General features: G+C 38.5%; 1 protein-coding gene across 4 annotated transcripts in view; it reads left to right on the top strand.

The window, feature by feature from the left end:
* Window positions 1-26376, top strand: part of RYR2 (ryanodine receptor 2) — a 380163-nt gene that overhangs the window by 121955 nt on the left and 231832 nt on the right. For 2 of the 4 annotated variants that reach the window (XM_065680202.1, XM_065680201.1), the window contains exons 4-8: window positions 3913-3933; window positions 15210-15224; window positions 24066-24140; window positions 24836-24914; window positions 26200-26312. In XM_065680202.1, coding sequence (XP_065536274.1) covers window positions 3913-3933; window positions 15210-15224; window positions 24066-24140; window positions 24836-24914; window positions 26200-26312 — 303 coding nt within the window. The remainder of the gene's footprint in view (window positions 1-3912; window positions 3934-15209; window positions 15225-24065; window positions 24141-24835; window positions 24915-26199; window positions 26313-26376) is intronic. The other 2 variants (XM_065680203.1, XM_065680204.1) reach the window with 2 other exon arrangements.

Genomic DNA, 26376 nt, shown 5'->3' with positions numbered 1-26376 from the left:
TGGATCTCAAAGCACTTCATGCAGTGTGGGCCTTTGCATCATGCATACGGATTTACCAGCTACTGGCTTTATGAAAAGATGATGTAGTTTAGAGGATATTCTACTTAAAATCATGACTATTCTCAATTATTTTTGAAATGCCACACTGCTAACAGGAAACATGATGGGGAGAAGGGGTGGAGAGTTTGGGGGGGGGGGGAGGGGGGGAAGAGAGGAGGAGAAGGAAGGGAAAAACTTGCAAAACTTTTGCAGATAAAACAAATGCTGTCATTTTCTCCTCAGTGCACCTTATTTAGCATCAGAAGTGATTGTTAGCAGGCGATTTCAAGTAAGGCACAAAAAAGCATAAGACTTGTCTTTGATCAGCTACACTTTGATCAAATGTAAGTACTGGAAAAAATCAGAAGCAGTATTTTTGCATTCTGCTTATCCTCAGGAAGAGGCAAGGACAGGAATAAAATCATTATCTATTTCAAATCACAGAATTGTGATAAGTGAATATTTCTAGCCTAGCACAAGGGCTCTTCTTTTGTGTGCACCATATTTGGAATGAGGACGCATGAGGACATATGACGTAAAAACAAACATTTTTATCACTCCAGACAAGTTTGCTATTTCGGACGTGTATGAAAGCTCTTTTTCCAGCCTTACCATGACTGTTGAATCTCTAATGTGCTAAAAGTTTTCTTTCTAGGATGTTGGTCAGTAAAAACTGACTTTAGGGGAAGAGAAAATAATGTATTTCTTCTCAGTTAAGTGTCCTTATGTAGGTTGCATACAGAGTAGGAGCTAAACCAAAGAGACATGAAAGCACAGCTCTGGAAGCATCTTGAAAGAAAAGCCTGCTACAGAAAGTAACTCTGGGGTGGAAAACATATCATCAGTTAACTTGTTCAATACGAAGTTCAGGATATCAGGGTGTCTATGAAGAGAATAAGCGTTGTAATGGAAATAAAAATGCAGTTAATTTTGGAATCCAGTTCTAGTTGTTCTCATCTTGTTTATCTCTCTATTAGAGAGCTTTAGTGTGTTCTCAACCGAGAAATGGGGAAAAAAATCTTATTTTTATAGTAAGGTTTTCCTGCTTCAGAAAAATGAGTATAAGAGCAGAGGAAAATAAAACGTCCACTGTCTGGAATGCAGTGCTTCATTGAGATTTCAGGTCACAGTCCCATCTGTGGATCATGGCGATATATCTGTTGTAGCTTTAATAAATAGTTGTAAAGAACGTGGCTAACCGTAGTCAGCTAAGATTTTCCTGTACTGTGTGGAATAAAGTTCCTTAGTGTTTCTGTACACTGTACACTGCTCAAGCAGAGGAAAGAAAATAGAAATCAGAAGCCAGAGTTACGAATGGTAGGCTGTTTTGCACAGCTTAAAGTATCTTAATTTCCAACCTTGTGCACTTGTAATTAATGATGCACTGATAATTAATGTTGCTGTATTAGTGGATGTTCTGTGAGCTTGCTTTATGTCTAGATCTGGAAGGCAAGTTTGCGAATGACTCCTTATAATGGTGAAAAGGTCCCTCTCTGTTTCTCATTATTTAGTTCATGACTCCTTATGACAAGAGAAAATAAGGGTAACCAAATGACATTCCTCCTCTTTAACTGGCTTTTATGTCTGGTTAATGTAGCTGCGCTTAGAAAAAAATGTTGGAAAACCAGCCATGAAGTTTGGATTAAATGCATTTGGCTGTAAAGATTGGAGCTTTTATGTGCCTCTGAAGAGAAGTCACCAAATGCACATCACTCTGAAGTTTCTGGATTAGCACTGCAGTAACTTATTAAATCATGGCTGTGTGTTCTTCACGGGGGACTTCTAAGGAAAGTATTAAGGCTCTGTAGTATAGTGTTCTCAAGAAGAGCAATTACTTTGTAGTTTTAAAATGCCGTCTTTGATCTTTTGCTTGAATCTTAGGGTAGAATTTTGCATCCTTGTGTGTTTTTTTTTTTTTTCTCTTTACAGCACAGTGTTCCTTAGACATACAGATGTATGGATGCCATACCATTTTAGTATCCATGAAGCACTACTTTCTGATTTGAAGTGTTGGATTTTCTACTCATTAAATTACTTGTGGTAATGGCTACTTGCTAGCAATAGACAATGAAACGATTCTTTTAGCTTTATGTAAAATGATCAATCAATGTAGTAGCCCACAACCACTGAGTAAATTCTAGAGACATTGTATCCTTCATCCTCTTGGTAACTGTTGTTCTCATGGAAGGATAATAATTTCCCATATTCAGAACTGTCATATGGCAATGAATCCATAACGTTTTAGTATCTAATGTTTGCCAGAATCATATTCTTCTCTTCTGGGATTGTCTTCCAAGTACCAGATGTGTGTGGAAGGACTATTTCTGAGCAACATACTACATTTGAGGTATATATGTTTTATGATGGACTCTGCTTTCTCTACTGGAGGAAGTATTGCAAAGATAGATAGTTTTTGGATAAAGAGAAAAAAATAGTATATACACCTACCTAAACATAAATAAAAATGTAAGATTTTATTATGGTGTGCACTGTACCAGGCTTTAAGAAGCAGATTTCTTTGGATGCATTATGAATGCGTCTTTCCTGTGTGACCGTAATGTAGATGTCAAACTGTAAGGTTTGAGAAGTGCGCATGCATAGTTCAAGTGGTTGTCCTGAGAGACTGCTGAATAAAGGTGCCTTTCACATGTGCCAGTTTCTGTTATAAATCTGGGTGCAGTCCAGATCTCAGAGGAGGGGTAGGAACTGTCAAATCAACAAATGCTTATACATTTATCACGATAATTAGTTAACAGGTCAGATGGTGTTTTCTAATCTTTCTGTACTAGCAGGACTGAAAAACATTGAAAAAATAAAACTATTTTAATTGAAATGTATATTAGAAAAGGGAGAAAATTTACTTTGAATGAAACTATTTTAATAGATGAAAAATAGATACATTTCCTTTCATTACAGTGATTTCATAATTAAGCTACTACTGGTTTTTAAAATTGCTCATGATTTGCATTAAGCTATCATAAATTATTACTAAACTTTCATGTGGCATCTGCTAAAAAAGGTCAGTGTTTACCTGCAGTAAAACCACAGAAGGCTTGATGTGCTGCAGTGTTTTCTGTGCTAAATCCAGAGGCAAATCTACTTCACATATACTGCTGGTGGTGCCAACTAAGTTTTTAATAAATAGTGCCATACTAACCTTTCTAGTAGCTGAAATGTGTTCTAGTAGATATTCTCCATCCTTTCTAAGACTGTAAGATGGTCCACAGGCTTTTAAGAGTAATTTAAAATCTGTTTACTTAATGAACTTTGAAACAGTTTTGTTAGTACAAAACCTTAAGCTTTCAGAGTGGTTCTTGCATTCCCCATAGATAAAATTAATGATATTTTGGTGTGCCGTTCTCTCTTTGTATGCAAGAGACTCTCTTATGCTGTAGGTTGTAGGGTCAGGGTTTGACAGGTGTGCCCTAATTTTACATTTCATACTTGCGGCATTCATTAAAATGGCAAGCCTTGAATACTAGCCATTAAAGCTTTTCCACTGAATAATGTTCACTTAGGACAGAGCTTTACCCAAGACAAAATGGAGATATGTGGGAAACTGTTTTGTATATTTGACTGGTTGGTACTGAATACAATGTGGAAGAAATTTAACATGGGTCTTCATTTTGCTGCCTGTTACCTGATGTTTAGATGGACATTTTGGACTTCCAGAATTTGAAGTGCTTCCCATAAAGACAGAAGTGAGGTACTGGTATTTTAAAGAGGAGATACCAGGAGAATAGCTTCTACGCATACATTTTCTTTCATGATAGATACATTTCTGAAAATGTGAAATGTTAACTTCAGAATAGACTTTGATATGCTGTATTTAAGGAAAGAGATTTACTGATTTCTTGCTTTTTCTTTCTACAGCTAGTTGATGTGGAAAAATGGGTATGTGATTCTGTCTTTTATTCACCTGATCCCAAATGTTTCATGTTGCCACTGAGTCTTAACCTGTCTGCTGTTTTGATACCCTCTGTGTTCATGACCCTTCAACTTGCATGGCTCAAAAAAAAGAAAAAGAGGCGAATATGTGGTCATGTAGGATCTGGTCATTCCCGAATTGTTGTACCAAATTTCATGCTGCCACAGTGACTTTTCTCTTTTAATTTAATCATAGAATTGTGTTATGTGAATGTACAATTATTGCCTGTCAGTTTTGAGCCTTGCTGTCTTATGTTACAACTCCATTCTGTAACCCACCTGTCTTTTCCAGTACAGACACTGTAATCCTAAAATGCATGACAGTAAGATAATTAATACTGATAAATAACATGTGATGCTGTATCTAGCTACAAATATATATATGAAATATTTAATAATGGAGAACAGCTGCTACAGAATAAAAATTCATTCATAGATCTTAGCAAACAAAGTCAACGCACCTTTTTCAGCTGAATGTGGTGTTAAGGCTTTTCCTAATGTGTCTGTGTATACCATGCATATTTGTTTGGTCATCTGATAGAACTCCTCTATATGGGACATATTTAGTATGTTTTTCTCGGATGTAATTTCTGACATCTGCATATGTATGAGTTAGTTGTCATAAAGTGTGTGTAGAATTGTTTGTTTACATTAAAAGTGTTAGAAGCCTCTCTAAAAGCTTGGACCATAATAGGCCTCCTTGGTTTTTTTCTACTTAATTTGAGCTGCATGTGACCAGAAATAACCTTAGATGTCCTTTGGTATATGCCAATAACATAGGTAGAGTGCTGGTCTCGCTTTATTTCAGCCAGACATTATAGAATTTTATTCTGTGATTATTACATGTTTATGGTAGTGACTCCAGTTATAGCTCACTTGAGATTCCTGTAGGTAAGTATATTATTTAAATGATGGCTCAGGCTTTTCAACACCCTTTTTACTGGTGTATTCCCAACTATCTATGTCATGTGACATAAATATATACATATATACACTTATTTATTAAACGATAACTGTAGTTAAGTATTAATTTTAGCTAATTGTATCAGGATGACAGCATTTTCCATATTCTGGGAATCAGATATTTGTGACAAGAAGCAAGTTTTCATATGGTTTGATTTGGAATGTTCTTAAGTTATACTGTTGGTCAGGTTATCTTCTTATTTTGTCTGCATTTAATTACAAGTGAGAGGACTTAGTTCTAAATGTTTAGATTCTGTGTTTGTATTCCTATGATTAATTCTACTTAATCTACTAACTCTACTTCTAGAGAAAGGCAGCAATGAAAAGGAAGTTCAGTAGTATACAGGCAGGCACCTGGCCTCATACGTCAGAATGCATAAAAATTTGTAAGCCAGAAGTTTATTAGTTATGCTCTGACATGGCTTGGTTTTGAGTGAAGTATTAAAAGAGTGTGTTCATGGAAAGTATAGTATTAACTGCATAAATACAAGTCAGATGTGCCTTTTCTTGTTGTTGTTATTTTAATTCAGAATTTGGTAACATTTGGAAAGACTGCTTCACAGAAATGTGTTCTTAAAGCATTTTAAAAAGAGATGGTTCCCATGACAGCAGAGCTAAATGTTTCATTCAGTTGCACTGGCTAAGGACTTTTCTTAATAGACTAGTTCTGTAATCTAGACAAGCTCCTATGTGATGGGAATGGAGTGGGTACTGGTTTTATTTCAAATATGAAATTACTCTATCTCAAATCAGCCCGTTTGCCCTGTAAAGCCATTTTCCAATGTTGAACACACAAGATGAATGCGAGTGTGTTCAGTTATGTCTGTATCTGTGGGCACCTTGGAGCACAAGCCCAGAGCCTTAGAAAGGCTTCATGTAAAAATTAGTAACTAAATTACCAGCTGAACCTTGCTGCAAGCAGTTTCATGCAATTCAAAGGGTAAGCTAAAATCCACTTCTGAGCTGTTCCAGCCTGTAAACTGTGCTAACTAATTTTTTAATTTACTCCAGTTCTACTGTACTTCTTCCGGTGACTTTGTTCCAAAATCTTTATTTTAAGGCATGTGCTTACGGTTGAAGCTAGGTAAGAAGTAAACAGACTTAAGAGAGTCCTTGAATCTTTGGCTTTTTGCTTTTGTCTCTCAGCAGGTGTGACTGTGAGGGCTTGTAGGTCTCCTTCAGTGCTGAATTAAACAGGTTAAAGACATCTTGTCAAATGTAAAAACTGATGAAAGTAAGGCTTACTTTTTATATCTCAGCCCCCATTTCATATATGAAAATATCTTTTATGCATTTAAGTAATCTACCAAGAGGGAGAAAACCTCAACATTTAATCAGAGAGGTTTACTGAATTTCAACTGAAAGTTTAGAAGACACTGAAAAAATTTTTTTATTTTTATTTTTTCAGGGAAATTAACAGTAATGAAATAAGCTGAAATGGAATAATACATAGTGAAAGGAATTCTCAATCTGCTTGTCATTTTACTGTATTTATTAAATAAAATAATTTTAGAGTATCTGCTGCTGTCATTGAGCAACTGCTGGTATTTGCAGATTTGAGATTTCTAAGTGGATGTTGTGTACTTTTAAGGGTTTGATTTTTAAGGACTTTTGTTCTCATGAGATCACCTGAATGTTTGTTTTGACTTTCAGAACAACTGTTTAGCACTAATACAACTCAGCATAAGGAGCAGCAATTTTTTAAGGCATCTACGGTTTCCAAAACCTGGCCTGTTTTCCATATTTGCCTACATGTAGTTGGTGAATTATTTTGAAAATTTGGTATTAAGAGCCATCAAGAACAATTGTTGTTAAGACAGTTTACTCTGAAGAGTTTTTACCTGGAGGGAAACCAAGTGTTGGTTCTTAGAGTGCAGTGGGCAGGGATTTTGATCCTTACACTGGCTAGTGGCAAAGCTAAGCCAACTATAACATTATGGGGTTTTCTGCAACTTTTAAATACACAGAGGAACCTCTTCTAATGAGGGTAATGGTAAATCTTTTCCTCTTCCCCTTAAATAATTGTTGTGTTAGCTCAGGTTTATGTCCTTAGTAAAATGGATTTTCAGATTCTCTGGAGAAATGAAACTTGCATAGTAAGGGAACACACTTTAGACACTTTTCAAAAGAATTGCTTTCATTACGGAGATTTGTGAGTTGAGAAGAAGTGAGTAAATTCTGGCTTTAAGGGTAGTGTGGGCTGGTTAAATATAACGAGAAAAGGTGAATTTTTGCTAAGGGAAACAAGCTAGGGTCATGGAGTTTGGAGTGAGCCACAAAGCAAAACTTCATCAAGACAAATGGTTGCAGTATTATGTTTTCAGTGCCATCAAACTAAGTAATTGCACATGCTTTATAACCAGTGTGATTTTATGTAATTAGATGAGTTATCTGAGGAGTTGATTTGTTGATAATTAAGATGAGATTATGATAAACTAGGTGCTTGAAGAATCTGGTGATACACTACCCAAAAGCTGTCCAAAGAGCCAAATAATATAATAGCCCTGAACAGCTGTAAATATTTACATTGACAGCACATCCTTAGTGCCCTTGGATAAAGCTTCAATAGGTTTTAAATTTTATTTATTTATTTATTTATTTTTAGTGAGAACAGGAGAGTGCGGGGTAGAATGATGGCTCTCATGTGCCTCAAATTGAGTAATTTGAAAACTTACGAGAATATTTTCTTTTTCTTTTTTAATCCCCTAAATCGTGTTCCAGGCCATACATGGTCTGGCTGCTGAGTTTAGTTACTCCACAGCGATGACATTCATGTGACACTAAGCGCTTGTCCCTAAAAGATCAGGTAATATGCAGCTGAAAAAGGAGTAGGAGCTTTGTGTGTAACTAAAATAACGTCTCATCACGATTTGGTCTCTTCTGTTACTTTTAGCTGTGTTACTGTTGAAGTGTCCAACAATTATTTGTTGTACTTTATCAGTCTGTCTTTTTATCACCTTTACATTTTGGTGTTAATGTTTGGCAAACAATACCTTTCAAGAGCAATGGATTTATCATGGTATAACCCAGCAGGAAGTTAAGACCGCACAGTTGCTTGCTCAATCCCTCCCTCCACACAGTGGGACGGGAAAGAATTAGCTTGTGGATGGAAATTGAGAGCCTCGGTTGGTGCAGTATTGTCACCAACGCATGGTTGTGGTAGCGATTGGCACATGTTGGTCTTTGACCTTTACCAACCCCGCAACAAAAGGGTGCTTTGAGAGACCAGGCAAGGTAGACAGCTGCTTAATTTCCTGCCTCTCCAAGGCAGCTAAACCAAAAGCGCACTGGTGTGGTACCCTTTTGGATCCTTGAAATACCTTCTCCTGAGGTAGACTATGCCAACAATGCACAGAACCTGTGGGCCAGTCACAATGGGTGCTTTTGCCACTCCTTCCCAGTCAGGCTGATTTCAGCCTCCAGTATGGTCAGCTGTTGGGATCCTCCTGTCACTCCAGAAATACAAATAGGTTCTGCCCTTTGACAGCATAAGGGTACACTGTGCATTAGTCTAGTACTACAGCCTTATCCTCCAGTAGACCTGATGTTCCAGGCCATCTGATCTACACAGTCCAGTAAATACAGCTGTCCCTTTCCTTCTACCTGGCTGGAGTCCAGGCCATTCTAGTCCAGGTCATAGTATTTGCTACTGACTTCTTGTAAATATGAATCAGAATTCCTTTTATCAAGATCAGAAGTAAGATCAGCCCTTCCACTCTGTCTGGGGAACTGCCCACTGGAGACTGGAACAGCAATTTTCCTGGAAGAATCCCCCTTTGTTGATTCTTTTTCCTTGCAACTCACATACCCATGCTTCTAGGGTCAAGATAGATTTTCCATCCCACTTGCTCGTGTCCTCTCTGTCTGTGATCTTACAGAGAAAAACACAGGGTAGCCTGTAGTGTGTATGCACTGTATTGTCTATCTTGAGCAGAGGAACACTTACTCTTAATAGCTGAGATCATGGTCTGTACAGGTGGGGAGTAGGATCTGTCCTCTTTGTGTTGCTCAACCAATTTTTCCCCAGTCAGGACAAGGGAGGAAGAGAGACTTACTTTATATTGCCTGAGTTGGTGAGCCAGTTCGTCCATTTGTCCCTTCTTGTCCTTCTGGGTCATTACTGCCAGTGAGTCAGCATACAGCAATGGTGTAGTCCATACAAACTTATGATACGTCGGTCGCATGCACCTGGCTTCATGTGGATCTTTGAATGACTGCTTCTTGTCCAGATCATCATAAATCACTTCCAGCATAGCTAATTCCCTCAGGTACTGGATACCTTTCTCCATGGTGGTCTACTTGCCTGAATGACATGCAATATCTTTCCCTGCCCATGGCAGGGGGGTTGGAACTAAATGATCTTGAGGTCCTTTCCAACCCTAACTATTCTATCTTCCTTGAAGGGATACCTTTCCTTTATATCTGACAGAAGTCACCCAACCACTTTATCAGTGCACTCTTCCCTAGAAAGGGATCCCGTCTGTTTGGCTTTTCTAGCTTGTAGGCTACTGGTCCTGTTATCCCAACATCAGAGCAGCCAGGTGACAATGTGCTGGTCTGGAGGATAGCTGAAACCTATGTATTTTTCTCAGTTCACTCACAGGGGTAGGGATTGGGTAATTACCGCCTCATTTATGAGTTCCTCCTCTTCTCCAGTCAGTGGCCATCTCACTTCCTCTTGTTCTTGTGATGACCCTGCTTCAGAGTAGTCTGCCTTGTCTCCTTCTCTTGCTCCTGCTCTTAGAAGCAGCTCCTTCATCCCTTACTAAATAAGCTGTATTCCAGTACTTTTCCTTGTGAAGAAGGAGCAGCTGATACTGGCACAGGTTGATTCTTTAGGTCAGCTGCAGTGCCTGTTGCTGGGATTGGTGTAACCTCAGTGCCTGTCATTTGGTGTCAGATCCAGAGACCTTCTCTGCCCCTTGAAGGGTACTGACTAGTGTTGAACAGGGCTCTGTAGGCATGGGCCAGACCCCAGCACATTGCAGTGATTTGTCTCTCTGGAATTGCCAGGGTGGCGGCATACTTTTTCCAAATATTATACAGTTTTTCAAGATTATGCACTTATTCGGGGGGAAATGCCAAACTTTTGGAGGTGACTACAGTCCTAGGCACTTGCCATTGCTGTTGCACACCTTGTTGTGTAACTATCCAGCCTTAGGGAATATCTTTGGGTGATATTCTTAAATAGTTGTTTAAGCCCAAAGAAGACCTGAAACACATTCAGAAGACAGCTGTAGGAATGTGCTGATTTGAACATCTCAAGGATATTCACAGTTCTGGATTTCCGAAGGGCCAACTTTGGCCTCTTCAGTCAACTGCTAAGGGAAGTCTCATGGGAAAGTGTACTAGGCGGTAAAGGGGCTCAAGATAGTTGGTTAGCATTCAAGGACCGCTTCTTCCAAGCTCAGGATTGGAGCGTCCCAATGAGTAGGAAGTCAAGTAAGGGATCTAGGAGACCGGCGTGGTTAAACAAGGAGCTGCTGGGCAAACTCAAGTGGAAAAGGAGAATCTATGGATTATGGAAGGAGGGGCTGGCCGCTTGGGAGGAATATAGGACAGTTGTTAGAGGATGTAGGGAGGCAATTAGGACAGCTAAGGCCTCCTTGGAACTCAATCTTGCTAGTCGGGTTAAAGACAATAGAAAGGGCTTCTTCAAATACATAGCAAATAAAACTAAAACAAGAGGCAATATAGGCCCACTGCTGAACGAAGTGGGTACCCTGGAGACAGAGGATATAAAGAAGGCAGAGGTGCTGAATGCCTTCTTTGCCTCTGTCTTTACTCCTGCAGACTCTCCCCGAGGGCCCCGGATTTCTATAGCCCCAGAAGGAGTCAGGACAAAGGAGGAGTTTGCTTTGGTAGATGAGGATTGGGTTAGGGATCAGCTATGCAAACTGGACATCTGTAAATCGATGGGTCCGGATGGAATGCACCCACGGGTGCTGAGGGAGCTGGCGGAGGTCATTGCTAGGCCACTTTCCATCATCTTTGGTAAGTCGTGGGAAACGGGCGAGGTGCCTGAGGATTGGCGGATGGCAAAGGTCACACCAATCTATAAGAAGGGCAAGAAGGAGGACCCGGGTAATTATAGACCGGTCAGCCTTACCTCCATCCCTGGAAAGGTGATGGAACAACTTATTCTTGACTCCATCACTAGGCATATCAAGGATGAGGGGGTCATTAAGAACAGCCAACATGGTTTTATGAGGGGGAAGTCATGTATGACCAACCTTATAGCCTTCTATGAGGAAGTGACTAGGTGGAGGGATGATGGTAGAGCGGTAGATGTAGTTTTTCTTGATTTCAGTAAGGCATTTGATACTGTCTCCCACACCATCCTCATAGATAAGCTAAGGAAGTGTGGGCTTGATGATCAAGTAGTGAGGTGGATCGAGAACTGGTTGAAAGGAAGAAGGCAGAGAGTTGTGGTCAATGGCGCAGAATCTAGCTGGAGGTCTGTGACTAGTGGAGTTCCTCAGGGGTCGGTGCTGGGACCGGTGCTGTTTAATATTTTCATCAATGACCTGGATGAGGGAACTGAGTGCACCCTCAGCAAGTTTGCTGATGACACAAAACTGGGAGGAGTGGCTGACACACCAGAGGACTGTGCTGCCATTCAGCGAGACCTGGACAGGCTGGAGAGTTGGGCGGGGAGAAACTTGATGAAATTTAACAAGGGCAAGTGTAGAGTCTTGCATCTGGGGAAGAACAACCCCATGTACCAGTACAGGTTGGGGGTTGACCTGCCGGAAAGTAGTGAAGGGGAAAGGGACCTGGGGGTCCTGGTGGATAGGAGGATGACCATGAGCCAGCAATGTGCTCTTGTGGCCAAGAAGGCAAATGGCATCTTAGGGTGCATTAGAAAGGGAGTGGTTAGTAGGTCAAGAGAGGTTCTCCTCCCCCTCTACTCAGCCTTGGTGAGGCCGCATCTGGAATATTGCGTCCAGTTCTGGGCCCCTCTGTTCAAGAAGGACAGGGAATTGCTTGAAGGAGTCCAGCGCAGAGCCACAAAGATGATTAAGGGAGTGGAACATCTCCCTTATGAGGAGAGGCTGAGGGAGCTGGGTCTCTTTAGCTTGCAAAAGAGGAGACTGAGGGGTGACCTCATCAATGTTTACAAATATGTGAAGGGTAGGTGTCAGGATGATGGAGCTAGGCTTTTTTCAGTGATATCCAGTGATAGGACAAGGGGCAATGGGTGTAAACTGGAACATAGGAAGTTCCACGTTAACATCAGGAAGAACTTCTTTACTGTAAGAGTGACAGAGCACTGGAACAGGTTGCCCAGGGGGGTTGTGGAGTCTCCTACACTGGAGATATTCAAGGCCCGCCTGGACAAGTTCCTGTGTGATGTACTGTAGGTTACCCTGCTCTTGCAGGGGGGTTGGACTAGATGATCTTTTTAGGTCCCTTCCAACCCTTGGGATTCTGTGATTCAGAATTCTAATGGGTTATTGCAATTAGCCTGGAGGAAAAGGGGAGGATGGAGATACTTATCTCCCCCCATATATGGGCTGGCTGAAAAGATAAAAGATGTAATTATTAACAGTTTCCCAGAGATGGCTTCTGAAGTATGGAGGTGACAACAATACTGAGTATCGATACTTAGCTGGCTCCTGAGCAGCAGCTCCTGGCCAGCTTTCTCCCTAGTTTATATGATGCATGACACTGTGTGATATGGGATATCCCTTTCGCTGGTTTTGGTCAGCTGTCCGGGCTGTGTCTACTCCCAGCTGCTTGTGTACCCCTAACACAGTCACTGATGAGGTGGGGTAGAAAGCTGGAAAGGCCTTGGCTCTGTGAAAACATTGCTCAGCAACAACTAAAATATCAATGTGTTAACTGTATTCTCATCCTAATCCCAAACATAGCACTGTACCTGCTACTACGAAGAAAATTAATGCTATCCCTGCCGAAACCAGGACAGGATGCTAGAACGGCATGAGGAAATTTCAAGTTATAGGTCTGGTCTATCTGTTTAATTTTCAAAAACATATTCTGAATTGCTAATTTCAGTCCAGAAACTTATGTGTGCTGTTGTCCTGAGCAAGTGTGAAGGAGCAGAAAGTTCCTCCCTGTGTGGAGAAATTTCTAGCATGACAGCCTGTTGCCTACCAGAAGTGCATAATTTCTGTTGTCTTGTTTCAGGGTGATTTTTTTTTTTAATTTTTTTTTTTTAATTCTTTTCTAAATCTGAGAGTTAATGTTATTCAGAGTAAGCATTCTGCTTTAGCTAAGAAGAGTTTTGGTCTAAAAACCTTGGAGATGGCTCTTGTAGAAGGGTGTGACAGGAGTACTTGGAACCTTCTGCCCTGTCCGTTTGCTGGTGGCTGGGCAGCTGAGGCTGTCACAGTTCATGACATGTACCTTCTCATGCTCGTCCTGGGGCGTCACAGGGGTGTCCTCTTCATATTTGTGGACATAACATGCATTTAAGTGTTTGCGATGAAGACAAAGCATTTTTTACAAAAGTTTCATATTCCTTCCCACGGTGGTTTGAAGCAGTAGGTGGATAATGTGTTCAGACATTCCTCATCCAGTGTTGTCTTTCAGGTTTTCTAGCTTGAGGGGGACTGTTATGGCACTTTACGTCTCTAGGAATAACACGTAACCCATCTTCAAAATTATTAAGGAATCAGAGTAACTCTAAAGAACATGATATGACAGATCCAAACAGGTGACTATTGTTTCTCTCTCATTTGTTACAGTTCAATTAATATGTCAGCTGAAGAGAATGAACTGTTAATTCTGGTCTTCCGGCAAGTCCATCACAAGAAGCTGCTTTTTCATTTTAGTAGTCAAGGGAAGAGATAAACTATTCACTTTAATTTGAAGCTAGTTAAGAGATTACAATCAAACAGTTAAATAAATTGTCAGGAAGAGAACCAGAAGGTTTCACGCAAGTTGTGAAATTGTTTAATGTACTTGTAGTATGGAAAAATCAGTGGGGTTGCATAACTCTCAGAATAAAATGTCACAGATGAATGACAGCTGAAAAAGACTGAAGTATTTGATTATTTTTAAATTAGAATTTTTTTTTTATTTAGAATTAATCATATAATTAACTTACTTATATGTTAATGACTTTATGCCCCACCACACAGTAGACAGCTCAGTGAAGACTTCTGTTTGATTTTTGGGGCCACCTAGTAAAAGAAAAACAAAATATTGGGTTGGCAGGACATGGGGGTAGTAATAACGCCAAAATGATCACACTGTATTCTAAATATTTGTTTTATGGCGATCGGGGGCAGGGGACATGGTCTTTACTTTTGGACAATTTGTTTCCAAATGTCTACCTACCAGATAGACCTAGAAAACTTCTAAGGAGAGAAGTGTTTGAACATTATGAGATCATACGATTATACTTTTTTTTTTTCCCCTTTTTTTCCCCTAGAACATCTTGTACGTCTCTGAGAACAGATACTTCTGTTCTAAAAGCATATATGAAATGGAAGCACCCAGTCTTACTTGGAAGCTCTCCCATTAAACTCTCTTTTAATGTGTAAGAGCCAAATTTCAGTCCTCTGCTGCAAACTTTGTGATACTGAAACATGAAGTAATGAGGTCAAAAGAGGGAAAGGTGGCCATGGAACTCTTGCAAGGAAAAACAAGGCACTGCTTGTAACATAATGTACAAACTGTCCTTTTATTCTTGAGCAACATTTGTGAAAATTAACCTAAAAATTTCCATAATTTCCTGATATCAGTCATGTGGCATTGATTTTTTTTTTTTTAATCACTGCATGAAATATTACTAACTTTTTAATCTTCTTAATTTATTGTGCATTTACATAACGTATGTTAGTACAACAGTGGCATTGCGCTCCAGCACTGCATTTTGAATGCAGGACTTTATGACTCACATTGTACTTAGTTAGAAACTAGCTGCAGAGCAAGTTGTCCAAGATGATCAGGCATGGCTCCTGTTTTACCTGTACTGAGTTTTATCTCTAACCAATAAGTATTTAATATGCTATATCATTTAAAGGGGGGGAAAAAAACCCAACAAAACAACCAACAGAGAAAAACCCCAGCCCAAATGAGAAAGCTATTGCATAAAAAATTGATGAAGCCTTGTTCTGAGCAGCTGTTTTGCTTTCCAGCACAAACTATAATTATGCTAATTGCAGTGATAAATGTTCCTTTTAAATGTGGTTTGTAGTTCTATGTATCCCACTCACTTTTTGAAGGAAAACAAATCCCATTTTTAAGCACCTGAAAGCAAATACTTATTTCACATTTTCTTTTTTTTTCCCCCTCTCATGGCTCTACAGAAATTTATGATGAAGGTAAGCAAGTTAAACATTTGGTATTATACTTTCTGTGAATTCCTACACTTTAATTTAGGGCATTTACAGCCCTGCGGAGAAGGACTTGGGGGTGTTGGTTGATGAGAAACTTAACATGAGGCGGTTTCAGTGTGCATTCACAGCCCAGAAAGCCAACGGTATCCTGGGCTGCATCAAAAGGAGCGTGACTAACAGGTCGAAGGAGGTGATCCTGCCCTTCTACTCTGCTCTTGTGAGACCTCACCTGGAGTATTGTGTGCAGTTCTGGTGTCCTCAGCATAAAAAGGACATGGAACTGTTGGAGCAAGTTCAGAGGAGGGCCATGAGGATGATCAGGGGACTGGAGCACCTCCCGTATGAAGACAGGCTGAGAAAGTTGGGGCTGTTCAGCCTGGAGAAGAGAAGGCTGCGTGGAGACCTCATAGCAGCCTTCCAGTATCTGAAGGGGGCCTATAAAGGTGCTGGGGAAGGACTCTTCATTAAGGACTGTAGTGATAGGACAAAGGGTAATGGGTTAAAACTCAACCAGGAGAAGTTTAGATTGGATATAAGGAAGAAATTCTTTACTTTGAGGCTGGTGAGGCACTGGAATGGGTTGCCCAGGGAAGTTGTGAATGTTCCATCCCTGGCAGTGTTCAAGGCTGGGCTGGAGGGAGCTTTGAGTGGCATGGTTTAGTGTGAGGTGTCCCTGCCTGTGTCAGGGGGGTTGGAAGTAGATGCTTTTAAGGTCCTTTCCAACCCTAACTATTCTATGATTCTTTATTTTCAGCATTGGCATCAAGCTTGCCTTCACTAAAATAGCACTTAATGAATTTTGTAAAAATTTGGATTTAGAAATCACTAGACTCTGAACTCTCCAATAGACGCTGTCTAGAAGCCATTGGACTCTAACTTGAATTGGGGTTTTGGTTTATTTAGATCATGAAGAACCAAAGGGCAGACACATTTGTGTAAATAGAACTCTTGTCTGTCTGCTCTAATTATCAATTCATCCTTACCCTTTCAGCGAGAATATAACACTATTTGATAAATAAGAGATCTTGAGACAATGATCTTGAGACATTTGGGCACTTTGGAAAGAAGAGATAGCACACTGTTTCTTCTGTCACAGAATGCTCTTGGGATTGTATAGTGTCTCAGTCGTGTGGGTGGGGAGCCCTTAGGCTGTGGGTCACTGACACTTCACTGCCTCAGCTCAGTAAGCACATGCAGGAGCTCTGCTTCTCAGGGCTTTTACTTGTTTAATGTATATTTTTATTATTATTTATTGACACTATGACAGAGCACTTAGTGAACCTCCAAACATTTTGAATAACTGACATCTGAATAATTGGCTGTGATTTTAGGTAAGATGTGTTGGTTATTCTTTTTCTACACCTTCCTTTAATTATCAAAGTCTATTTCCATTTCATCATTTGTTTACTGATTTTCATTGCCTACAAGTTTGCTGTTTTATGGTATGGTCTTGCTTCATTGTCAGTCTCCAAAAGGGAGGAATTCTGGGTCAGATAAGCAGTGCTATTTTAAGGGCTGGATTAAGTGATGTCAGAGGAATTTTCTTAGCATGACTCCTCTGCTGATCCATCTTTTCTTCCCACTTGGCTGTCTGTCTTATTCTTTATCTGTGAGGTTTTTTCCTCAAGTGACAAGGATGATTCACATTCCTTGTATCATACAGCAACAGAAAAAGCTTAGGCACAGTCCTCAACCTGTGAAAAATGCCTCCCTCCTCCACTTATGCAGCTCTGAAATAACCAGGAAGATTGTTATTAGAAATTCCTTTTAACTCCTATGCAGTGAAGGAGGAGTATGGGGGAAGAGAAACTTCACGAGGCTGAGCGAGAAATTGATAAATTTTATCTTCTTGGGCATTTTTTTTCTAAGACACTGAAAGTGTTTCAAAGTAGCAGTTTGTAATGGGCGGATTGCCTCAGCCATAAACATAAATGCTTTTTTTACATAGAAGACTTGAAATGGATGATCAATACTATTTTGTGTTTTTCTTTTTTACTGCTGTGTCTGCTTTTAATTTACATGAAGTTTCCCATTGCTGGGAAAGTGCTAACGTAAGTGTACCATTGCTAATATTAGTCATGAGATGTATCTGAAGTGTTTATTATGTGAGTGCTCATTCTTTCTTTTGACAGATCAATATTAGATAAATTAGGATCATTTAGCGTGGTGCTGGCACAAATGTTTATCATCTTTATTAATGATTCCATTCTTTTTAATACAGATGGTAAAATATCTGTGTTTTCTAAGTGAATAAGACATGCTCATGATTTTTGTTGGTCAATTGATTAATTCAGGTTCAGATTTCTATGTAATATTTATATAAGTCATAATTACACATGGTGATGCAGCTTTTAATACAAGCCATTCTTAGGAAACCTGTAGTTTAACTAAAAAGATTTTTCCTGTTCTTTGGATTAGCACAACACAAAATAGAAGGTAACTGCTGATGATACCGGTGAAAGAAGTTAGTTTCTTTTTTTCTCCCTCCTCCCCCCTGTCCCCTGCCTTCTTTTTTAGGTCACAATGGCCATCATTGACTAAGAGTAGGTACCAGCAGAGTCGTCAGATATATTGATCTCCATATCTGTATTTATCAGGAATTACACTTTTGTAATGAATTCCATGAAAAAGTGATCAACTAAATAGTGATTTAAAAGTAAGGTGTAAAGACTAGAATATGTACGGCATATATAATTTCTAGTTAGGTTCAGCTTTCTTTTTGCTACTTCGTTGTAACATGGAATATAGACTACAGTGAGACAGAAGATAGAGGTTTTGGCTTGGTTTGAATTCACCATTTGGAGCTGTGGTTGTTTGGTACAAGTGAGGTGAAAAGAGTTATTACCACAGTGCCACATGAAAGTGAATTGGTCTTTAAATTCTTTGCATCTTTAAATTCTTAGCAGCTAAATGCTGTGGGTTTGGTGCCAGCCCAAGAGCATGGTAATTGCAGCAGGGACTAATTAGCATTTTGTGTTGTGGTAGAATTCAAGGCTTCTGGGCTTGGATGCTGTTACTTTGGAAAGGAAATTTTGGCTTTTTTTGTGTCAAGATTTTTAAAGAAAATGGGTATTTATATGCGCAAAAAGAACATGTAAATTCCTTGGCTTACACTCTGTAGCTTTGTTTGTCGTCTTTACTACTTGCAGCATTTTTAAGTTCTACAACACTGCTGGAGATGTAATTTCTCAGTGTTGCTCTTCCAAGTGTCAGTTGCTTAGTTTTGCCTGACTAAGTGTGTCTCACAAGCCTTCTAGCTCTTTTTCAGGGTTACTTCACAAGTTCTGCAGTGACTCAGCCTGTTTCCGCACATTCTGTTATCACTATTGCTTGGGGTTTTCTGGACTGTTTGGCTGACATTCATCCCACAAAACTGACATGCCTGATCTAGAGCCATGGGTATAAACAAAGCACATGTTCCTTATTTTGCACTCCATTTTCTTTTTAAGAACCAGCTCAGGTGAAATATTTGTATTTGCCTGCAGGTTTAATAATTTTCATCAGCCTCTTGAAAATGGCATTTAACACTAACAGCCTTACAGAGGTGGTTTCTGACTAGTAACATAGTCTGGGACCTAAATATACTTTTACTCAGAATACATGGTAGTTGATTTTCTTTTTTTCCCCAAGCCAGTACTTGTGATCAGACTCACATTTCCTGTTTGGTTTCTCTTTCCAATGGATCAAATCCACAATTTCAGAATGTAAGGACTGCTCTTGAATGGGAAATCTGAGAGTCCCAACATGAGTCCCAGGGAAGAGATCTGAGAAGGTTCCATTACTGGAGTAACGTGCTTTATTTATATTTAATTCTTTAGGGCTTCCATAACTGGTGGGTGCAATTTCCTGCTTAGTTAATTTTTATGGTGGTGGTGGTTTTCAATTTAAAAGGATTCAGAGCAGGTAATAGTAGGATATTCTGTGTTTAATTCTGTAATTCTGCTTACACATTTAGACTAAGTGTTTAGATTTAGAGATAGGATTTATTTTTCATCTTTCCATAGTTTTCTAATAATATAAGTGTAAGAACTAAACTATGGAGCTTCATGAAACTTCAAACACACTCTTAATGGAGAAAATAAGACTTTGGCAGTAATATTTGCAAATATTTTTATGTAAGTATGTGTGTCCTCTATCAGACATGATGTTGTCTCCAGCATCTCTTTTAAGTGTAAGATGGCCATCATTAGTGTGCTCCATTTAAATTTAAATGTAAAGTGGAAGTACTCAGCTTAAAGGATGCTGTTTTACTCCAGTGTATGTATGAAAGTCATATTTGAACCATGAGCATTATTTATTTGCCTGGAAAAAAGCTGTGAAGAAAACCAGGGATCATATTGCTTCTTTACTGTCCAGCTTCTCACATTTTAAAAATCTTCAGTGCCATGAAAGCAGTTGTGTAGTATTTGGTTTAGAATCCCATTCAGAGCAGTATTGAGTGGTCTTAAGTTCCATCTAGACTATCTGGGCTGGTGTTTCATATGGCTGGGCTTGGGGCACAGAGGAAATAAGAACTAAACAGTTGGTTGCAATTAGGTCATAATTTACCATTGCTGTAAATTATATGGATTGCATTTTGGAAGTATTTACTATGATGTTTTGTAGCTTATTGTTTCACTCTTTATTTTATTTTTTTATTTTTTTTTTTAAGTCCTTCAAAATGAGACTTCCTTCAAATCTAGTCTTTGTACTGTTATTTTTCCTATAGCATATGTCCCTAATTCCATTCTGCTGTTATGGGTTCACCATGGAATGAGGCTGGAAAAGCCATAACATCATTTTTAAAAACTCACTGATATTGTATGATATTGTAGAGAGTGTGCTTCAGTGCCTGTCTTCTTGTGACAAATTCCAATATTTTAGTTTCTTCCATGAGTGACTAGAATTGTCCAAATAGCCTCGTGCTAAATACGATTGCTGTCAGGCTTTCTCAATCATTAGTTCCCTGACTGAGGACAATATTAAAAAATCTTTCTACAAAACACTGAAATAACTATGCTGTATATGTACATGGCTTCACATATTTGTCTTTCTTTGGTACCTCCCTGAAGCTTATAGCTTTTTTAATTTTCAAATGTCTGGAGATTGTGTAGATCTATGAAGAAAAGTCAGCAAAGAAACATTAGCATTTGCTTGCATAGAGTACTTGGTCTAAGAAATATTTTTCTCTGGTAGAAATAAGGCTGTTATCTTGAAAAGAATGCTAAGGTAATGGCTATTTTACTCAAATTTTCCTTGGATGCCATAGGTCCATTCAGTAGTCTCTAAAAAATTTGATCATGATGTTCCCAGGAGCAGAAATGTCTCCAAAACCCTTGTTCAGTGTCACCCTGATTAATTTCTTTCAGCTTCTCATGAATGGCCTTAAGTGTAGCAATGCAGCCAGAGGCACAGTGGTGGTGTAAGTGCTACTGTTTGAGTTAATGTCAATTAAATGCTTGTTTAAATCTGTCAGGTGTTGCTTGCCTGTACATATGACAGTTGTGCATATAAAAAAATCGCATAAAACCAGATATAAATGGTTTGTTGGGTCATGTGTAACGTACCTTATGGCAGGATTGGTATTCACAGTAAAATATTATATGTTTTTGTTCAGTCTATATTATAAATATTCCAGGTTATGCTGAAATTTGTACATTTGTACATTTTACTAGATAGTTTGTAGGTTGAAAATTTTAAGGGTTTTTTTGGCATTCTTATCCTATTAAGAAAACAAACCAAAAAACCCTATTTCCCCATTTTAACTTACGTTCCTTTGTTTCGACATAATGCTTTACATTAAATTAAGCAGCTCAGATCTTAGTAGTCTATTCTCATTGCCTGGTCTAACAATGCATTGAACATGAAAGCTGTTTATGTGTTTTGAATGCTAATTTGTTGTTGTATTCTAAATTGCCTTTGCTTCATCAATGGCTTTTGGGTAATGAGATGACTCCGAATTAATCATAAATCTGTGGGTATCGTGGATTGAATTAGTCAGGATTGTGGCTTCCAAGAATTCTTACTTGCCGTGTCTTCTGAAATATTATCGCTTGAATATTACTAGAAACTTGATGAAACTCCAGTGGCAAATCTCATCTTTGAATCTTGCAACTTTGCCATAGAGGTCTGATTGTTAACTCCTTAATTTTCAGATTTTTATTTTATTTCTTTTTTTAAATGTGGAAAAGTTTTATTTCTCTGCAACATTCTAGGTAGGAATGGATTATTTTGAAATATCAAAGGCTCTTTCAATAGACAGTCGTAACCCAGCAGCTACTTACTATACAGCTTCTGGCATAAAGATAAATGCTGAGTATTTATTTAGGAAATGAGCCTTTAATATATAAAATTAACTTATAGGTATGTATATATCCTGGAACACAGGCTCCAAAATGGAAGTACCAGCTTTCTCTTCTAGCCTCTCTTGTATTTTTGTTTCAATTTTTCGTTTTCCCTCCATGTGGATGCCTCGATTATAATTTTCTCTTAGAAACCTCTAAGTGGAAAATGCTTGAAATGTTTTTTGTAACTCTGTCTAAGAAACAGCAGACTTGCATGCATTTTTTAATGGGCAAAATAATTTAGGGTAGGAAAAACTACTTTAATCCTCTTGAGAAAAATTTTCTAAAAAATCACTGCCCGATTTGTTATACGAACGATTGAAAAATTTTTTGCGCCCACCTTTCTCCTGTTTGTCTACAAATGGGCATTTAACAAAATAGATGCTAGACAGACAAGTCTATATGGCCAAAACAAGGGAAAGATAACACAGCTGTGATTTTGTTGATCACACTGTTCCTCTAATATTTTGTATAACAGGCAACTGAATCTATATGTTAGGTACCAGACTTATGGCTAGTAACCCAGAATAAATTTGATTCAAATACCAGTGAGATTTCAAGCTTTTACCCATATTTGGGACTTTGTTCGTTGGGTACCTATGGCTGCTGTTAATAAAGCTTCCGGGCAAATCTGAAATGTTGGCAAGGCAGTATGTTCAGAGCAGGTTGTCCCCTCTTCCCCAGGGTGATGAGCAGCAGACATTCAGTATTCATCTTGGGCACTATGGTCCTGACATTATCAAATCTGTCATTTTTCCCTTGTGCCTTTGGAAAAAGTGATGATATTAATGGTAGCACAAAGCTAAGTCTTCGTGTCTTACTGTCAAGACTGTGTCTGTGACAGGCCATGACTTTTATTCTTTCTTAATAAAAAGTCATGTCACTCAGTCTTACAGAGAGATTATGGAATGTGACTCCTTGCGCTTTGACTGCCATGCAGTTTGTTGAAAGTCAAAATATGCCATGTGTCCATCAAGATGCTCTCTTCTTGATAAAAATAAAAGCCGGAAATTCTTGACAGTTTCTTGAAAGTGCTAAGATTATTATTTGCTTTTTCATCACATATTCCTTGTTTTTATAACAGCCCAAATAACTCAAAGTTCGACAACCGTTATGCTAGTGGGTATAAGATAAGGAAAGGCAACCAGTAAATGAGGGGCAATAATTGTGTGTTACCATCATAGTCATTCAGTTAAATAGATCTTCAGCACTGAAATGAAGCTGCCAGAGAGATAACATAGTATGATTGTTTCCCATTTATTCTGTAATGAATCTGATGTTGCAGTCAAACAGAAGGTCAGTCTACTGTTATAAATGAAAGGGTGTAAATGCTGTATAGAGGAGATTAAATGAGGGGACCTATATGAAAGAATGATGCTGCTTATGGACTTTGTCACATTTACAGACTCAAAAATGGGTCTTTATCGATACTGCTTGAAGAGTGTGATGTACATCGAGTTATATGAGATATTCTGTCAGAGGAATATGGACTTATGCTCTCGACAGTGTCTTGTCAGACAGTCTCTGATCCTGACCAGTGTCATTCAGCTATATCTCAGTCTAATAAATTCCTAAAAGTTCAGCAGAAGTTGAAGGGTTGTTCATGCTTTAACAAAATGTATTTTTTCATAAGTGGTTAAACTGATTATAGATAAGTAGAAACTGTAATAAAAATAATGTGGAAAAAATGGTTGTGGTTTCTTGGGATAAAAGTGAATTTTATCACTTTAATTTTATTTCCTTAAAGATTTATGCTGCGTTTCTCAAGAGGAACATTTACTCGGGCATGATTTCTGAATTTTCATAACCCCCAAATCCTTTTGAGTTATTTTGGATGTCTTTGAGCACTTACCTGGCCTAGTAGAATGTTCATATCTGGTAGCGTTTCAACACTGTGGGGCAAGCAGTCTGGAGGCTGATGATCTTCAGTGCGGTTGATATGTCATTAATATTTTCTGGTATAGCAGGGACAGAATTCCAGAAGCTCCTGCAGCATACCCTCTTTGTAGAAACATGATCATTTGGAGGGAAAAATGGGTGAATATGGAGAGATTTAACAGTACATGAGAGTGTAGAGGGTAGAGTGATGCATCAAAGCTGCTCTTTAGCGACCTCCTGCTTTCAGCCCAAGGAAGAGGGATTCTAGAATGTATTTTATGCCAAATAAGTGATGTGCAAAGTACAGCATTTTCCTCATTAGTTAACTGAGCACTTCTAATAGAAGAAGTCTAATAGAAAGTAGCTTCTAGATTTGGCTGTCCAAATTCTACCTTAGATCTGTCCCAGGGACTTAAAAGGTCATTATATTAGGAGGCAATCAAAACTAGAGAACACAATCATAAAACTGCCTTCTTGAACTAATCCCTGAATAGCATTTTATCAAGAAATCAACTGTCACAGAATGTCGAGAGACTGATGAGGATTTCTTTTTTTTATTTTTTTCTTTCTCAAAGGCCCCATTTTAATACAACATACCAGTATATCATTTCTCTTTGTCTTTCAGTCTGCACAAGGTGGTGGCCATAGAACGCTACTCTACGGGCATGCAATCTTGCTGCGCCATTCTTACAGTGGCATGGTATGTAACAGGAGTTGACAGCAGCAGTGTTCTTCTCTTGTATGAAAGTTATGTTTGAAAGTGCCCAGACTATTGCCATTTACTGATATCTGGAGACTTATTCACGTTGAAGAATTATTTTACCCATGATTAAGGGAAACCTTTGTGAGGGGTAAATGCTTGGAAGCACGAAACCAGGCCGCTCATATCTGAATGAATGCTGAAATGTAAGTCTGGCTCCATAGTGAATTGTGTTTTGAATGGATGATGTCTCATTTCTTTTCCCTTGGATGTTGCATATTGTATAAGCTGTGACTGAATCCACAGCTGGTATCTGGCTGGCAACCTAGACATATGTTGAAGACTAAGTGGAAAAGGAAATTCCTTCCTGCATATATTTTGGACAGAAGCCTTACTCTTCAGTTCCTTGACGAATTATATGGGATTCAACATCCTTAATTACAAGTGAGGTTTCATGGAGCTGAAATTCAGTGCAACTAGCTCCTTTATTTCCACTTTTGCCATATTATTTTAAAAAGTGTTGTTGTCAAGTCTCCTTAAATGCCATTCACAGGCATATATGCCCTTGATACTAACTAGTGGGGACAATGAAAGAATAGTGAATCCTGTATTAATAGGTTGGTGGCTTTTTTATATTTCACTGCATTATCAGAATTAAGCAGAACTAGTGATGCATGCTTTTTTTATCTTGATAGTATCTATGCTGCCTCTCTACATCTCGATCTTCAATGGATAAGCTGGCATTTGATGTAGGATTGCAAGAGGACACAACAGGTAAACACTAGTTTAAAAGACTATATAATGAAGAATACTTTCAGTCTAAAAATCAGAAGAGACCTATAAATATGTATAAATCATGTAAAAAATAATCCTATTTTAAGGATTAAACCAAAGCACTATTTCCATGTTGACACGTTATCTTTACATTTTCTAAGAGATTTTGCAATTTCTTTTCTGTAAGATATATTGATACTTAGAGTCAACATCATACATTTATATTTAAGGACTGAAGTTACTGTTCTTGTAGAAGCTTTCCACTAAAAATTTTTTTAAACTTTATTTTAAATAAATTATTTATTTTTATATTTATTTTAAATAAATATTTTAATTATTCTATTTAAGCTTTGGAATTGCTGGTGACTTGGATTTATTTTATTTTTAAGGCTGATACAGCTTTTTACAATGATATCAGTTTGGTGTAATTGTTTAATCCGAAATAATAAAATTGATTGGTTTTAAAGCCTTTCTCTAGCTAGGAGTAGTAACAGTAACAACCACAGCAATTGAACAGCTCCAAGAGCAAAGAGTTTCTTCCTGAAAAGCATGCTTTTCATTCAGGAAACCAAGGTTTATCATAGGAACAGAATCTGTGACTTTAGTACTTAGAAATATTCTGGGTAATTAGAGACACAGAAGTGGAAAAACATAATTAAATTTGGATTTATGAGATCTTTCAAATATTATTTTAAGCAATATTGTAGTGTTGCCCAAGGAAGTTGTGAATGTTCCATCCCTGGTGATGTTCAAGGCTGGGTTGGACAGAGCCTTGGGTGACATGGTTTAGTGTGATGTGTCCCTGCCCATGGCAGGGGGGTTGGAACTTGATAATCTTAGGGTCCTTCCCAACCCTAACTATTTCAGTGTTCTATGATCCTCTGCTTATTTTTATTCCCCCTTAGTGATGGGTTGCTCCACTTCTTTGTCCTAATTCTTGATGGAATATTCTTTGGCATCGTTTCCATAACGTAGAATGAAGATGACCAGGAAGCTCTTCAGCAACAGGAAGCTGGATCAGGTTGTGTGGAGAACAGAGTGCTGCCTTCTTACTTAACTCTGGAATCACTGTTCCAGAGTTCTTGCTGCTTTCTGTATATGTATATTAAAACCAGATGAGTTTCTGACGAGGTGGTGCAGTTATTGCAAACACATGGACACTTGCTTTACCCATCTGAAAACTGTGTCAGAACTTCAGGGCTGAGATAAATGTGAACATAATGGTAATAATGTTGGGCATTTTCTTTTTAATCTCTTTCTCTGCTATTACTCAATAATAATACAGGTGAGGCATGCTGGTGGACCATCCATCCCGCTTCCAAGCAACGATCAGAAGGTGAAAAAGTGCGTGTTGGAGATGATCTTATTTTAGTCAGTGTCTCTTCAGAAAGATACTTGGTAAGTTCTGTAAAAGTGTCTGTACCATGCTTCTACAAAAGAAAGACTTAATGAAAGTGTTATA

The sequence above is a fragment of the Lathamus discolor genome, chromosome 5, assembly GCF_037157495.1.
Source record: "Lathamus discolor isolate bLatDis1 chromosome 5, bLatDis1.hap1, whole genome shotgun sequence".
Taxonomy (NCBI): Eukaryota; Metazoa; Chordata; class Aves; order Psittaciformes; family Psittacidae; genus Lathamus; species Lathamus discolor.
The sequence above is the reverse complement of the archived record's forward strand: the minus strand, read 5'-3'. Positions and strand labels throughout refer to the sequence as shown.